Raw genomic sequence first — 17,859 nt, forward strand, 5'->3', positions numbered from 1 at the left:
TGATGGGACCAGATGCCATGATGTCAAAGTGTATGTGGTGTCAAATCTCCCTTTGCCCTTCCCTTTTAAGATCACTTGTGATGACATTTACGGCCCACCTGGATAATCTCTTTCATCTCAAAAATCTGATTTAATCATGTTTCCAAAGACCTCTTCCCTTGTAAACTAAAATTCACAGGTTCCAGATTTAAGACATGATAGCTATCTTTGGGAACCGTTTTCCAGCCTCCTTTCGAGAAATTGTTGCAACCAATAACCTGGTTCCATCCCTGGGTGGGAAGATCCCCTGAAGAAGGGAACTGCTCCCCACTCCAGTGTTTTTGCCCAGAGAATCCCATGGACAGAGGAGCCTGGTGGGCTACAGTCCATGGGGTCACAAAGAGTCAGACACGACTGAGCGACTTTGACTCCACTAGCGGGATTAGTGACGCCGTCTGTAGCCATCCTTTTATCCTTACGGGGTGGCTGGAGTATCATTGTGCACTGGTGAGGCACTGCTGTCTTCAGGCACCATCCTCTTGCTGGTCTGAGTGGGGCTTTGCCTCCTGAGACTGCTTGAGAAAGCTGTTGAATTGACTGAAGCAAGATGCATATGAGTTTGTACAAAAGCTGGAAGAGAAAAGCAGAAATGATACTTTTTCAGTAGCTCTTTTCCAAGTGTAAAGACCTGTTCTTTGGCTCTAAAGTTTGGTGCTAGATGCCCCGTGAGCACGCAATCTGCTGACAACTCCAGATTCGGAGCAGCGCCCTGCCCTGGGGGAGGGCTTTCTGCTGAATTAAGGGGAAGAGTCATCCCTGGGACTTCTAGCACTAGCACTGGTTGAACTCTGACAGGTCATCTGAATTCTTGAATGAGATTTTTTTCCTGGCCGTGTTTACAGGAGCAAGTTTTAAGGTTACAGGTGTGGTAGCTTTCATGGTAGTTTTCTAACAAATTGCCAATGTACAGTTACCCTGTCAAACTGCATTAGAGTCTTAACAATGGAGGAGTAGTGATGCCATGTTCTTCTGGTGGCTCTGCGGGGCTTCAGCTGGTCTCATTTCGTGAGTTATTACTGGAGGAGTCCGTGGAACCTTGGCTATATGTTGGATGCGGATGAATTTGGAATAGTCATTGACAGAGATGGACAGGAATTCTTTGGTACGTATGTTATAGAGTCCTGTTGTCATTTGAGACTTGAAAGAACTGATAATCTATAATGTAGCAGTTAGGTTTGAGACTGGAAAGGGGGATATGATACGAGTGAACCTGTGGTGTGTTGGGCCTTGTGATGGGTTCCAGTGATATGAAAGTGTACCTTATCTTTGTTATGCTGTGTGGGAAAGGCAAGTGTCATCAAGTAATACATGAAGAAGTGAGTACAGTTGTGATGAGCACTGTGAAGGAGAAATATTAAAGCATGTATCATGGCAGTCTGCTGGGCTGAGGACTGGGAGGTGGGCGCTCTGACGGGCAAAGCCCGGGGTGTGCTGTTTGTTCTTTTGGGGTGTGCGTCTTGTTTGCTGTTTCTTCTTTGGGCAGTGCTTTCTTTCATTTCTATGCTTTTTATTTGTGTTTGTCATCTTGTGCTTATTTTAAATACAAAGTTCCTGGGAGTCTGGCGTTGTGACAGTGTGAGCATCAGAGTCCACAAGCATTGAAAACTTGTAGAAGGATTTCAATGACATTTTTTCACTTCCCATCTGCCTAGAAGTCTGGTTTTAATTGCTGTGAGTAAAGTTTTAGAAATTGGCTTTAACTTACATACATATGGATGATGCAGAAGGATTTTTGTGAAATCTGTTTTATTTTCCTTTTTAAACTTATTCTTTATTACAAAAGTGATATATGCTCATCTTGAAAAGTCAAACCTTTTGAAGAGTATGTCATGTAACAGTTAAAAAATTGCTTGTAATCTCTTTCTCCAAGATAAGACTGTTAACTGTTTGGTGTATTGAATTATTTTCTCAGCAAATTGTAACTGAATCACTTGAAAAATGTTTGTTCTGCTTTTTCTCAATAAAGATTTTAAAAAGTCCTCTAGCAAGCTAGAGCCTGCTTTTAAAAATGTGTTAACCTTTTCATTTCAGCCACTTGGGGAATTGTTTCCTTGTCAATGGATAATTTCTCTAAAATAAACTACCTTCAGACAAGTTCAGTTGGAAACTGGTTAGAGAGTTCTTGGTGATGTTATCAGAAGTGTGTCAAAATTTTTGGTAGTCTTTCAGAATCTATGTTTTCATTTTTTATAACAGATTTTTTTTAAATCCCAATTTGTATTTAGGATAATCAATGAAAAATTCCTGTCCAAAAGTTTTAAGTGAAAAAGAACTGAAACCAGAGTTCTCAAATTGGAGATGAGCAGCTGAGTTCAAAGGCACAGCTTATGGTCCGTGTGAGTGTCCATAAAGGACACTCTCAAAGTGGGAGGCTGGGAGCATGTTGACATTTGTTGAGGGTCCGTCACTGGAGATAGAGTGGGCACATTTTCTATGAAACACCTCTGTGCTTTCTTTGGAAACTGGAATTTCAAGTATTGGGGGGAGTGGGTTGTTTGTTTTTTCCCAATTATAAAGAAATAGGTTCATTGTCAGTGTTTTGGGGGAAAGTCTTTTTTTGATGTTAATCCCGTTCTCCCAAAACAGCCGTTGCTGTCTGTTGATGATTTGGAATTTATGATGGTGTGTGTGTGTGTGTTTTACCTTAGTGGTATTAAAATGTGATCAGTCTTTCCTCTTTAAACACAGCTCTAAAGAATTCATTAAATACTTTCCTCTTTAAATGCATCTCTTGTTTTAGCAATTTTCTGGTATGTTTTGTATTATCACAAGTTGTGTGCCCTTTTGTTTACATTTGAATTCTCCAGGTCAGAATACTGGAGTGGGTAGCCTTTCCCTTCTCCAGGGGATCTTCCCAACCCAGGGATTGAACCCAGGTCTCCTGCACTGCGGAGAAGGCAATGGCACCCCACTCCAGTGTTCTTGCCTGGAGAATCCCAGGGACGGGGGAGCCTGGTGGGCTGCCTTCTATGGGGTCGCACAGAGTCGGACACGACTGAAGCGCCTCAGCAGCAGCAGCAGCTCCTGCACTGCGGGCGGATTCTTTGCCAGCTGAACTACAAGGGAAGCCCTTTACATTTGAGAGTAGAATCTGAAGTAGGGGCATCCTTCCCCACCTGTATTGACCCAGTGAAACCCTTCCTGTTGTTTTAGTGCCAGATAAACTCCCAGCTGGGCTTCCCTGGTGACTTGGTGGTAAAGAACCCACCTGCCAGTGCAGGAGATACAAGTTCAGTCCCTGGGTGGGGAAGATCCCCTGGAGGAGGAAATGGCAAGCCACTGGTTATTCTTGCTGGGAAATCCCATGGAGGAGGAGCCTGAATAACAGCAAGAAACCTCAGGGGCGGGTAGGAGTGGGGGAAGGTGTCCCATACCAGAGCACAGTGACAACTGCATTTCTCTAGAGCCCAGTTGGGTCATTTTTGTGACACCTATAAAAACAGAGGGGGCAAAGCCTTGTACAGACACTTCGGAATTCTGTCCATCAGCATACTCCCTTCCTGATAACTAGTAAATCTGTTCATTTAAAAACTTAACGAAACAAAGATCCTTAGAAACTATCAAAGCATGCTGGTCTCAAATTGACCTATCGTCACCCTCTGAATGTTACAGGTATCTTTTCTGACACCTGAAATTTAGACTCTTTTTCTCTTCTTTGAAGCAAATGAAAAGAACTTAGGAGTCTCTTTACTCATGATTCTTTATATTCCTTTCTGCCATCTAGTTCTTTCCCCGTGAGCTCATGTTTCAAGACATTATGTCCATTTCAGAAGTTCTCTGTCCTTGCCATGAGAGGCTCACAGCGGCCCAGACCCTCAGAGGTCTGCCTGATGAGCCCTGAAGCCTGTGCCCAGCCGGCCTCCTTCCTGACATGTGGAGCCCTGATTTACTCTTGCTTCGCCTGCTTCCTCACTCGTTGCTCCTCTGGGTGTCCTCAGCTGCTGTTCCATCATCTGGAGCTCTAAATACCTGGGCCCCCTTGGCTCTTGACTTCTTTCCTCTGTACTTCCTCGCTAGGTGATTTCACCTGGTCCTGTGGTTTGACCTCTCACTAGTCCTCAGCTCCCGAGTGTGTACATCCAGCCTGGACCTGCCCTCCAGGGCCTTTTGTCCAGCTGCCTAGACATCTCTGCTTGGACTCTTTTAACAGATACCTCAAACACGACCAAACCAAACTCCTGCCCCCTGGCCCCTACCAAAACCTGACCTTCCTGTGGTCTTAGTCACCTCCATAACTTCTGAGTCGCTTCTTCCATTTGCAAGCATATCTGAGACCTCTTTCTTCCACACAGTGTTAGCAGATCCTGTCAGCAAAACCTTCTGAAAGGATCCCTGAACTCGACCACTTCTCCCCCGCTCTGCTGCTGCGGGCCGCCAGTGTCCATCTCTCCTGTTTATTGCTGTGGTCTCTTAACTGCTTTTCTCTCATCCTCCCAAATTGTTAGTTGCTTGATTAGTATTGCTCTTCCAAACGCATTCAAGCTCTTCTTCATAAGAGCAGCCAGCAGAGGCCTTTACCACTCAACTCCCATCCCTACTGCTTTCTCACTGAGAGTTAATGCCTAGGTCTCAGCCAGGGTTTGGAAGCCCCGTGTTAACATTGTGTTTTTCTGGGAACCTCTCTGGCCTGTCTCCTGCCCCTCTGACCCCCTTCCTTCGCTCCAGCCACACTGGGCTCTGCTGGTCCTCCCCCCACCCCCCCGACTTTGTACCTGCCCTTTGCCTGTGCTCACTCCCCTGTGCGCCCCAGTGCTTCGCCCTGTGCCACCTGGGTTCCACCTAGAACACCCCCTTCCACTTAGAAGTGGTTTTATTTTCTCCAAGGTGCTGGCGTTTATTTGCCAATTTGTGATTTCCTGGAGCTTTCTTCATTAGAATTTAAGCACAGATGAGGACAGAAACCTTGTTTGCTGCATCCTCAGTGACTGGAGTGTAGTAGATGTGTAATAATTTTCATGATTTTTTAATTGTGAAATCAGAACAAAGAGTGATTTGTAACTTTTTAGGCCATTTAAGGAGTAGCCAGTACTCCTTTCTTAAAAAATTTTTTCTGCCAATTTTGGGATAAATTTGAGGTGATTTTAACTTTTAAATACAGCTCAGATACTGTCCACCAAGTCAAGACCATGGTAGTATTTCCATGTGAGCCTGCTGGGTTCCAGGCCAGAGAGACTGCACCCCTCCTCTGTTGGGAGAGGGAGCCACCCCATGTCTTCAGCTCCTGTTTCTCCTGTGAAAATACCTACTTGTGTTAGCTTTTCAAATTCCATCTCCACCTTTAATATGAAAGTGTTCTTCCAGCTCATCGTCTTGTGGGACCGATCATGCAAACAAGAGCAGATCCTGCACGCATGAGGGCAGAGCAGCTGATGACTAGTAGAGGATATGTTTATTTTGAGCTAAAAATTTATACATAGCCCCCCATCTTTGCTAGCTTTACTAAAACTGCTTTCACAGAATATTCATTGTGAGCTGAAGCCTTTTGCTGTAATGATAACTGTTGTTATCCAGACGAGTGGAGAGTATTGGCGCCTCTGCTAGAATATGGAATATACCCAGACATACGTGCAGTGTGTTCATTCTAGTGAAATTCAGCCATGTCTTCTGATTGACAGAGTGCTTGTTACGCTTTGGTTCCTTAACTTCAAATAAAATAGTTATCAGTTGACTGCAGTATAATTCAGACACCCCGGGTTACGGATTTGCTCCTGTTTTTTAGTCATTAACCTACATTTAATTGAAATTATGTGTAAGTTAGAGTGGATCTCAGTCTGTTCTCCATGAACTGAGTCAGAGTGTACTACTAAAATGATTTATTGGTGAACTTTCTGAATTCTTGGGAGAAATTGGGTTGGTAGGTATAATTTCCTCAAATTAAAATTTTTTATTCTTTAATTTTCCTTAAAAATTTGATATCTGTTCTTTGCCCTAGTAGATGAACAAGTAACTTAGAACAGTAGTTCAGATGCTGGAGTTGCATCAAAATCCCCTGGAGGACTTACTAAAACTCAGATTGCTGGGCCTTGTCCCAGGTTTTCTGCTTTTTTCCTCTGACTGGGAGCTTGGTTGGGGCTGAAGGGTTTTCTGGGGAGCTGATTTGCTGTTCTTTTGTCTCTTAATTCTATATAAAGCCACATTTCTCTTTTCTATTTCATATAGTTAACTTTAGTTATCATTGAGGAGTATTAGGACTTCTAAAAGAGGCTTAAAAACACATTCTTTGATCGTTATCTGTAGGTCATGTGTTATCGGCATACGTGGACATTCTTGAGATGAACTTCCTTCTCACTGTTTTCTCTGGAGGTAGGGTCAGGGGTGAGCCCGGAAGCACTGCGGTGGGTGCTGGGGAGGCTGCTGGTGGGGAGGGGCTGCTGCCTGCGCCAGCCCTGCTCCAGCCGCCGGTGCCAGGACAGGCACCTTGAGGAAGAAGAGAACTGGAGGTCAGGTTATAAGTTACAGTCTAAAAAACACGGACGTGCCAGCTCCTGTGAGGTGATTTAGATCACAGTCTCATTTATTTATTCTTTCATCAGTTGAGTGCCTTTGATCTACTTTGTGCTGTGCTAAGGAAAAGAAACGTAGGTTCTTGTTTTCAGGAGCTCTTAGTCCCTTACAGAGGGAGACTGTTGTTGTGCAGTCCCTCAGTCCTGTCCGGCTCTTTGCGACCCCATGGACTGTAGCATGCTAAGCTTCCCTGTCCTCCACTATCTCCTGGAGTTTGCTCAGATTAATGTCCATTGAGTCGGCGAAGCCATCCAACCATCATCCTCTGTTGGCCCTTTCTCCCTCTGCCCTCAATCTTTCCAGTATCAGAGTCTTTTTCAATGAGTTGGCTCTTCGCATCAGGTGACCTGAGTATTGGAGCTTTAGCTTCAGTTTCAGTCGCTCCAATGAATATTCAGGGTTGATTTCCTTTAGGATTGACTCGTTTGATCTCCTTGCAGTCCAGGGGACTTTCAAGAGTCATCTCCAGCACCACAATTCGAAAGCATCAATTCTTCAGTGCTCAGCCTTCTTTATAGTTCACATTCATGAACTCTTACATTTGTACATGACTAGTGGAAAAGCATACTTTGACTATACAGACCTTTGTCAGCAAAGGTCTGCTTTTTAATATGGTGTGTGTGTTTGTCATAGCTTTTCTTCACAGGAGCAAGCGTCTTTTAATTTCATGGCTGTGGTCACTGTCCGCAGTGATTTTGGATTCCAAGAAAATAAAATCTGTCATTGCTTCCACGATTCCCCCTTCTCTTTGCCATGAGGTGATAACGACCGGATGCCATGATCTTAGGTTTTTGAATGTTGAGCTTTAAGCCTGTTTTTTCACTCTCCTCTTGCACCCTCATCAAGAGGCTCTTTAATTCCTCTTTGCTTTCTGCCATTAGAGTGTTATCATCTGTGTGTATCTGAGATATTTGATATCAAATATTGTTGATATTTCTCCTGGCAATCTTGATTCCAACTTGTAATTCATCCAGCCCAGCATTTCGCACAGTGTACTCTGCATTGAAGTTAAATAAGCGGGGTGACCATGTATAGCCTTGACATATTCCTCTCCCAGTTTTGAATCCAGTCCATTGTTCCATGTCTGGTTCTAACTTGCTTCTTGACCTGCATACTGGTTTCTCAGGAAATAGGTAAGGTGGTCTGGTATACATCTTTTTAAGAATCTTCCGGTTTGTTGTGATCCATACAGTCAGAGGCTTTAGGATGTCAGTGATGCAGAAGTAGATGTTTTTCTGCAGTTCCCTTGCTTTTTTTATGATCCAGCAGATGTTGGCAATTTGATCTCTGTTTCCTCTGCCTTTTCTAAATCCAGCTTGTACATCTGGAAGTTCTCGGCTCATTTACTGGTAAAGCCTAGCTTGAAGGATTTTGAGCATTACCTTGCTAGCTTGTGAAATGAGCATGATTTTAAGGTAGTTTGAACTTTCTGTGGCATTGCCTTTCTTTGGGATTGGAATGAAAACTGACCTTTTCCAGTTCTGTGGTCACTGCTGAGTTTTCCAAATCTGCTGGCACATTGAGTACAGCTCTTTAACAGCATCATCTTTTAAGTTTGAAATAACTCAGCTGGAATTCCATCATTTCCACTAGCTTTGGAGGTGGCAGACAGGCCTTCACTATAAGGTGACATAAGGGCTTTCACCCAGTTTTATAGTAGGGTGTCTACCTGGATTTGAGAATGAGGGTCAAGGAAGACTTCCTGGAACATGTAGAAATTAGACAAAAAGACCAGTTGTCTAAGTGTAAATATAAGATACTCTGTCATTGCTAGGAGATACCGTTTTATTTAATAAAGTATATTAGTTCAAAAACATTTAGCTTGTAACTGGTGTATCACTATTTTACTTGCCTTTATCTATTTAAGCTGCGGCATTTTTCTGGGTTTAGTGAAGCCTACAGGAACAATCAAAAGATCGGTACAATAAGAGCTGTAGACTAATTGAATTTAAATAGTGAAGGAACTAAGAGAAAATATATCTTTGAGAACAATTTAAAAGTATTCTTGATATGGATCTGCTGATTTTTACCTTCTTACACCTAAGCATGTTGCTCTAACACACATTCTACCTCACTGTGAATTCACACAGAATTCCTGTGATGTCAGAGAGACTGGAGGTCAAGTAAAAATTAATATTTCATATTTGTGTTGGATATCAGTGATTATCTCCAGCTATACATTTCTGGGAGTTCTTAAAAATAATTTATCGTGTACTTTTCTGTGTGTTTGGGAAAAGTGAGGGGAGATGCCCTTTGCTGCAGTGAGAGAGCCTTGGGCAGCAGTGCTGGGCTCCTCTCCGGATGCTGCTGCAGGCAGGCTGGGGGACTCTGGGTGTGCTGCCTCAGCACCCTCTGCACGCTGAAAGAGTTGTACTGAAATCTTAAAATTCCCTTAGCTCTGTTGTTGTACTTTCCTTGAGCCTTTTTAGTCTGATTTATATTAAAGCGTAATTTGTAATGAGGTGATGATGTGGACATCCTCTCTCATTTCACTACCAGCAAATGCCATCTAGTATACCTTCTTTTCCAAAGGTTCTTACATATGATAAGCATCACTCACTGTCCTCGTCATTTTGTCCCCAAATTCAGCCAGTTAAAATTCAGATAGTGAGGGAAACCACTGTACTAGCAAATATAATAATTTCAATTTTTGTTGCCAATGTAAAGAAAGCTAAGGCAGGTGTTTCATGATGAGCAGTATTTTGATATTTGAATGTTGGTCTCTTAAATACCCTTAATGCTGATTGCAGACTGACAAAACTCTTGTGGAGAAAGCTTAACTTAGATGCCTTTTCTTCAGCTCCTCAAGAAGAGAAGAAGCAATTTTTCTTGTAATTTATTCACAGAGTTAATACAGTTTTCCAAAACTTGTAGTTTGAGCAAGTTATTGATATCTAGCTATACCTTGATATCACAGTAATAGGAAGCAAAGATGATTCTTATTGGTAACTGAGAGATAAATATTTGTTGAACACTTACTAGTTACCAGTCTCTATTAGGAGCACAAGCGAGGAGCAAGGCAGAACGAGTCTGGGGGCTCTGTAGGCCTCAGCCTGATGGGAGGAGGGGGAGCCAAGACAGTCTGTGAAGAGTGGAAACACTAATTGTTCAGTTACTATTAATACTCTGAAAATTGCTCAGGGGTCTGTGTAGCATGGTCTTTTATGTATTTATCTACCCATTTTGTTCTGTTTTTCGTGTTTTGTTTCTGTTAGGAGAGAACGTTGAAATTATTCTCTAAGCTATTTGAAGAAAGTGACTAAATGCACCTGGGTCAGGCTGTCTGTGGGTATGAAGTGGTTGGGAGAATCCAAGAACATGGTGGTGAATGGCAGGAGACATGGAGGCAAGTTGTCTAATGACCATCAGCAGAATCAATCAAAATTGCAGCACGCGGGAAAGGACAGCGTGAAGACTGGCAGAAACGCAGGCGAGAGGAGGTCGAGCAGATGTATGTACACACTTCAGCTGTCGCTCTTTTAACTGTGATGTGGGGCAGGAATTCTTTCCACTTTGTCATTATGTATTCTCTTCTCAGTTAACAATGTGGTTCTTATACTCTTTCAGACTTGTGTCAACTTTTATTCTCATCCAACATTGTGTACAACTCGTTTAATTCTTAATATAGTGTTTTTATATCCATAACTTTAAATTATTTTCTGTAGAATTTATACCTGAATGGTTGCTTTGTTCTATTAAAAATATTAAAGGACTGCTATTAAATTTCTTTTAAGTTTAAACTGTGTTTTTTTATGTTTGATGTAAATGTAAGTATGTATTTCTTTGAAAACTTGCAGAGTAATATGAATGATAAAGTCAGCCCTCATTTACATGTTAAGTGGAACTTAAGGCAGCTTTTAAAATTTTCATCATTTCTTCTTTTTATTTAGGGTGAATAGTTTATCCTAACAGAGAAGGACTGTTGACAATGAATTACTTTTCTACCTCAGTATCTTTTGGTTGATAATGAGGCTACATATTGAGAGTTCAAGAAATTGTAGATTTGATCCATATTTCATGCCTCTTCTAAGAGTAGTGAATTGCCCCGGGATAAATGTAAACCTGTGAAGATGAACAGCATTACATTGGATGTTATTGGGCAGGAATGGTGCAAAAAGAGTGTCAATGATGAGGAGATGCATCATCTTAGATAAAAGACTTCAGTGACTTCATCTGACACCAGAACCATAGGATACATGGAGCAAACACTCACAAAGCTGAAGGAAGGAGTAGATGATTCAGCAATAATTTGGAACTTCAGTTCCCCACTTTCAATAATGGATAGAACAGATAAGCAGAAGATGAAGGAAAGAAGACTCAAATAGTACTCTAAATCAGCTCTTCCTGACAGACTTCTATAGAACACTTCACTTAACAGGAGCAGAACACACATTCTTTTCAAGTGCACATGAAGCATTCAGGATAGACCACATAGACTAAGCCATACTTTAAGCCTCAGTAAATTGAAAGGATTGAAATCATACAATATATGTTCTGACCACAGTGGAGTTAGATGAGAAATGAATAACAGAAATTTGGGAAGTACACAAATATGTGGAAATTAACTCACTCCTAAATAATCAGTGGATTAGAGAAGAAATCAAAAAGGAAATAAGTAAATAGTCTGAGACAATTGAAAATGAAAATACAACATACCAAAAACTTATAGAATGCAGCTAAAGCGGTGCCTGGAGGGATATTATAGTTGTGAACACCTGTATTTAAAAAAGAAGGAAGATTTCAATCAATAATCTAACCTTTTACCTTAAAACACCAGAAAAAGAGCAAAACTAAACCCAAAGCAGGAAGAAGGAAGGAAATAGAGTAGAAATGAACAAAACAGAAAACAGAGAAAATGAGCAAAGTTCAAGAAGTTCATTCTTTGAAAAGATCAACAAGAATTGGCAAACCTTTAAGCAGGATTGATTAAGAAAAAGAGAATACTGGAGAATGAACAGCAGAAGGGACATTATGGTTGTTGTTCAGTTACTAAGTCATGTCCAGCTCTTTGCTAGTCCATGGACGGTGGTACAGCAGCCTTCCCTGTCCTTCACTGTCTCGTGGATTTTGCTCACACTCATGTCTGTTGAGTCAGTGATGCCATCCAACCATCTCATCCTCTGCCACCCTCTTCTCCTGTCCTCAGCCTTTCCCAGGGTCAGGGTCTTTTCCAGTGAATCAGCTCTTTGCATCAAATGACCAAAGTAGTGGAGCTTCAGCTTTAGCATCAATCCTTCCAACGAATATTCAGAGTTGATTTCCTTTAGAATTGACTGGTTTGCTCTCCCTACAATCCAACGGACTCTCAAGAGTCTTCTCTAACACAACAATTTGAAAGAAACAGTTCTTCTGGAAGCTGTGGGATTGAAGGACATTACTACTGCCTTAGAAAAATGTAAAGAATTATAACAGAATACTATGAAAAACTGTATACCAAGAAATTAAATAGATTAAGTGAACAAATTTCTAGAAAGTAATAAATTACTAAAACTGAATTAGAAATTTATACAAAATCTAAATAAACCTATATATATATAGCAAGTAAAGAAGATTGAATCAGTAAATTTAAAACCAAAAACAGAAAACACTACCTACAAAGAAAAGGCCAGTATTATCCTTGTACCAAAACCATCATAAGAAAAGGAGACCTACAGACTAATATCTCTAATAAATATGGATGCAAAAATCCTCAGTAAAATACTAGTCAACCAGATCCAGCAACAGATGAAAAGAATTCTGTGGCATGCCCAAGTGGGATTTATCCCAGGAATGCAAGGTTGGTTTAATGTCTGAGAATCAACTGATGTGATACCATATCTGTAGAATCAAGGACAAAAACTGTACTATCATCCCAATGGATGTAGAAGAAGCGTTTGACAAAATCCAGCGTCCTTTCAGGATAAATACTCTCAGCAAACTAGGAATAGAAAGGAATTCTTCAACCTGATAATGCTTAATGTCATATATAATGGTGGATGGTTTCTCCTGAGATCAGGAATAAGACAGAAATTTATCCGTTCTCATCACTTCTGTTCAGCATTGTACTAGAAGTTCTGACTATAGCAGTTAAGCAAGAAAATGAACTTAAAGGCATCGAAATTGGAAAAGAAGTAAAACAATCTCTATTTGAAGATGACATGATTGTGTATATAGAAAGTCCTAAGTCGTCCACTAAAATATTATAATAAATGAGTCCAGCAAAATTGCAAGATACAAGTATACAAAAATCAATTGTGTGTCTGTACACTTTCAATAAAGAATCAAAAAATAAAAGTAACAGTTTCGTTTACAATGGCATCAGAAAGAAACAGCAATACATTTAACATAAAGTGTAGAACTTATACTCTGACAACTATAAAACATTATTGAAGAAAAATTCAAGAAGATCTAAATAAATGGAAAGACATCCCGTGTGTGTGCTGTGCTTAGTCTCTCAGTCGTGTCCAACTCTTTGTGACCCCATGGACTGCAGCCCACCAGGGTCCTCTGTCCATGGGATTTTCCTGGCAAGAACACTGGAGTGGGTTGCCATGCCCTCCTCCAGGGGGTCTTCTCAACTCAGGGATTGAACCCAGGTCTCCTGCATTGCAGGTGGATTCTTTACCATCTGAGCCACCAGGGAAGCCCAAGAATACTGGAGTGGGTAGCCTATCCCTTCTCCAGGGGATCTTCCCAACCCAGGAATCGAACCAGTCTCCTGCATTGCAGGCAGATTCTTTACTAGCTGAGCTACCAGGGAAGCCCCACAGATTGAATGTAATCTCTATCAAAACCTCAACTGGCTTCTCTGTAGAAATTGACAGGCTGATCCTAGAACTCTTAAGAAAATTCAGCGGACCCACAATAGCTAAAACAGTCTTGAAAAAGACTCATACTTGGAAGATTCATACTTTTCAGTTTCAGGGCTTACTACAAAGCTGCAGTAATCAAGACAGTGTTATACCAGCAGTGGATAGACATATATTCATGAAATAGAATTGAGAATCCAGAGAAGGCCCTCATGTTTGTAGTCAATTGATTTTTGACAGACGTGAGAATGAAATTAAGTGAGGAAGACTAGTCTTTTGAGCGATTGGTTCTGGCCAAACTGTATACCCACATGCAAAAGAATGAAGTTAGACTGAACCTCAGACCATATGTGAAAAATTAACTCGAAATGGACTAAAGACCTAAATTAAATGCTTAAACTGTAAAACCCCCAGAAGAAAACATATGCATGAGTTTTCATGACTTTGGATTAGTCAGTGGTTTCTTGGATATGACACTAAAAGCACAGGGAACAAAAGAAAAAGGATAATATGAAATTCACCGAAGCTGCAAACTTTAAGGAATACCATCAAGAACGTGGAAAGACAGCTTACAGAATAGGAGAAAATGTTTTCATCTGATAAAGGACTAGTATCCAGAATAAATAACTCTTGTGGGCTTCCCTGATGGCTCAGTGGTAAAGAGTCCATCCGCCAGTGCAAGAGACACAGTTTGATCCCTGGCCTGGGAAGTCTCCGCATGCCATGGGGTGGGGCAGCTAAGGTGGTGTGCCACAGTACCGAGCCTGTGCTCAAGAACCCAGGAACTGCAGCTGTCAAGCCCACGGGTGGCAACTACCGAAGCCCACAGGCTCCGTGAGAAGCCATCGCAGTGAGAAGCCCGTACCCTGCAGCTGGAGAAGAGCTCACACAGCAACAGCGACCCAACACAGCCAAATAAATGTAAAAAGAATTCTTACAAGTAAATAATAAGAGACAATTTAAGTTTTTAAATGGGCAAGGGATCTGAATAGACAGACGTTTCTTCAAAGATATACAAATGGCCAGTACATGAAAAGATATTCAAAATCATTAGTCATCAGGGAAATTCAAATCAAAACCATAGGGTACCCCTTCACAATCAGTAGGATGTCTGAAATCAAAAGGACAAATAGTGACGAGTGCTGGTGATGATGTGGTTGAATTTAGAGTCCTCATGCACTGTTTTTGGGAACATAAAATGGTGCAGCCACTTGGAAAGCAGTCTGGCAGTTTCTCAAAAGGTTGAGCATAGAGTTACCACATGACCCAGCAGTTTCCATTCCTGGATATGTACCTAAGAGAGTTGGAAAACATACGTACCCACAAAAACTTTACTTGAATGTTCATGAGAACCTTATTCATCATAGCCCAAAATGGATGCAACCCCCATGTATCCATCAGCTGATGAATGAAAAACAAAATGTGGTCTATTCATACAATTAAATAGTCTTTGGCCTTAATAAGGAATGAAGTACTGAGCATGGTACAATGTGGATGAACCTCGGAAACATGCTAATTGAAAGAAGTAAGTCACAGAAGACCACATGTCGTATGATTCCATCTATGTGAAATTTTCAGAGCTAGGCAAATCCATAGAAACCGGGTAGATTAGTGGTTGCCGGAGGCTGTGTGGGAGGGGAAAATGGATAGTAACTCCTAGTAGGTATGAAGTTTCTTTTAGGGATGATGAAAATGTTCCAGAATTTATTTCGGTGATGGTTACACAATTATGTAAATACGTTTAAAACCATATTCTGAATGGTATACTGTAAATGGGTGACTTGTATGTGAATTAAATTTTAATAAAGCTGTTGTAGGAAATATAACAACTTTGATAGTTGTACACATACCTACATGCAAAAGTTTGACTTGAAAACAAATACCCTTTGCCAGGGACTTACATGTAAGTGTTTATTTATTTATTGGAAGAGTGGATGAAATGGTTAGACCTCTCACTTTGTCTCTCATTCTTCCACCTTTTAATTTTGAGAGGCTTAAAGTTACACTGCTGGTATCCTCTGTAATTACATGTGCTGTCTCCATGAAGACTCAGTGACATGTACATCAAACTTAAATCAGCACTCATGAAGCTTCATCTGTACAAATTTAGTCTTCCTTTCCTCTCTTTACATTGTTTTTCTTACACAGTTAAACCCATTTACTTTAGGTACCTTTTTCAGTCACTTCCCTATTTTTATCCGTTCCTTCAAAACCTGTTTCAAACAGGTTAGTTAGAAACAGGCCTCTTAGTCTCTCTCTACCTCTTTCCCCTCTTCTGCTACCTAGCTCCGTAACCATAGGCAAGTTTCTTAACCTCTGGGCCTCAATTTCCTACATATTGGGGATGATGATCATACATCTGCTCAAAAGCAGGAAGCTGAAGGTGTAACACCTTGATGTTCCTTTTTAGCTCCTTTGAGATCTACCCTTTTGGCACTTACTGCAGAGGGGTCTTGCGTTCTCTTGTTTCCTTCTCACCCCAGCCCTGTCTGTAGTGGCCCTTGATGCTGTCTTGCTACCGTCTCCTATGTCTCAACTCTTGCTTGGATGGGCAAGTGAGGCATTTGAGCCAGAGTGTCACAGCTATCTAGACCCTGTTCTTGGGAAACTTGGTAATATTATCTAACAAAAATGCTCTCAGTAATTGAGTTAATTTACTGTATTTGGTTTTTCTGTTTTTGCAAAGGGTACTCAGTTTTTAATTGGTAACATTGATTGAAGTAGCAGTTTTAATTCTTAATTACTAACTTGAATGGGCAGTGAGGCTAAAGGTTTTTAAGGTAGATTTAAGTAGTATTCAGTGCGAGTTACTTTTTCTCTTTTCTTCTCACAGGTAATGGGAATCCAGGCTTCGAAGGACAGAGTCGATATGTACCATCTTCTGGAATGTCTGCCAAGGAACTCTGTGAAAATGATGACCTAGCAACCAGTTTGGTTCTTGATCCCTATTTAGGTTTTCAAACACACAAAATGAATACTAGGTAATTTAAGTCTTTATCCTGAGTGGAACAGATGATGTCGTTGAACTTGAGAAAATGGATGGTTAATTTTAAGTCAAAATTTAAAGTGACGTTAAAGGAAAGTTTTTGTTGCAGAAGAATTTTCCAAGTGTGAGCCAAGAAAAGCAACAAAAGCTTCCAAGAGCTGTGTATTTTAATTCTGTGTTCTTATTTTATCTTGAGATGGTTCTATTAAAATATAAAGTTGGAGGCATATCTTTATATTCTGTTTTAGATGTTGATGAGAATTATCTTAGCTGAAAGAAATAGCTTATATGCATCCTGTACAATCTTGAAAATGTGGATGATTTTTTTCCTACGTAAATTAGGTTGTATCAGTTTTTTTCATGATTTTATTACAAACTTTTCTTCTTGTAAATAAGTGCTAGTATATATAGGGAAGTTTGCCATTATGTTTTATCTTTGAGACTCAGCTAGTCATTAGAAGTAAAGATGTGCTTATATTCAGTGTGCAGATAAAAATATTAATAAATCTGTAACTGCTTTATTGAATATCTCATGCCACATATATAAAATACTACATAACTCTTGAAATCTGTCACATTTTAAATTTCTTTAATTGTCTTAAACATCATCTTGCTCCCAAAAAGATCTGTAGATAATTTCATAAGTAACTGCTTCCAAGCACTGAAGTCAGACCTTTACAACTTTTTGTTGCCTTTTAATGTCCAGAGGGTTTTGAAATCTGGTGGAAAAGCAGGATAGTGGGGGTTCAGAATATGGAGCAAATTCTGGACCTCTGTTCACTCTTGGCTGTGTCATACCAGCACTGATGCTTTGAAACTGCCGTGTCAGGGATGGCCCTGGAGGGACTGGATCACCAGGCAGATGGTCACCAGTAATTAGTTGGGGACAGGTGGTTAGAGGAAAGTCATGTGTTCGTTTTTTCCTCTTTAATTCTGTCCCTTGTTAGAATTAAAATAAGATAATTCATTAACCAATTATATTCTAAATTCCCAAAGAAGTAATTCCGGTTAAAACGTGCCTTTGGTATTTTCATGTAATTTCCTGCCATCATATATCTTTACTTAGTAAAACGAAGTGAAATTTGGAATGGACTTGAGATTATTTCACTGGTTCCTTGCCATCAAAGGGGCGCATAGATTTTCTAAAATCAGCAGGATTGGATGCCCTAGTGCCTGACCAAAGTCTAGTTTGTATTACTCTGAGTCCACATCACCTATTTCCCAGTGAACAGAAGCGGCCAGGGCTCATTCTCCTGCTACTAGAGTCCTAGTAGTACTTAACTCACGGGTCAGCCTGGAAGAGAAAGTGACGCGCTCACTGTGTGACCCAGGAGTCTAGTGGCATTCAGAATATTACCTCCAGGGCCCATCATTATGGCCTGGAGTCATCAAGAAACAGATCATGTTTATTATGCCTTGTATCCTAAAATATGGAAGCATATAAACCACTTTTAGAAAGTTTTCCATCAGAATTACAACAAAAGTTTTAATGGCTTGGGAAAGAACTCCATGTCTTCTGAAGCCCTCATGCTTTGACTGTCC

At 40.7% G+C, this 17,859-nt stretch overlaps 1 protein-coding gene across 5 annotated transcripts in view; it reads left to right on the forward strand.

Annotated features, from left to right (window-relative positions):
• The window catches only part of KMT5B (lysine methyltransferase 5B), a 50,927-nt gene that overhangs the window by 9,443 nt on the left and 23,625 nt on the right, over positions 1 to 17,859 (forward strand). For 4 of the 5 annotated variants that reach the window (XM_061162081.1, XM_061162110.1, XM_061162091.1 and 1 more), the window contains exons 2-3: positions 9,759 to 9,994; positions 16,165 to 16,312. In XM_061162081.1, coding sequence (XP_061018064.1) covers positions 9,835 to 9,994; positions 16,165 to 16,312 — 308 coding nt within the window. In that variant the 5' untranslated portion in view covers positions 9,759 to 9,834. The remainder of the gene's footprint in view (positions 1 to 9,758; positions 9,995 to 16,164; positions 16,313 to 17,859) is intronic. The other variant, XM_061162118.1, reaches the window with a different exon arrangement.

This window comes from Dama dama, chromosome 2, assembly GCF_033118175.1.
Source record: "Dama dama isolate Ldn47 chromosome 2, ASM3311817v1, whole genome shotgun sequence".
Classification (NCBI taxonomy): Eukaryota; Metazoa; Chordata; class Mammalia; order Artiodactyla; family Cervidae; genus Dama; species Dama dama.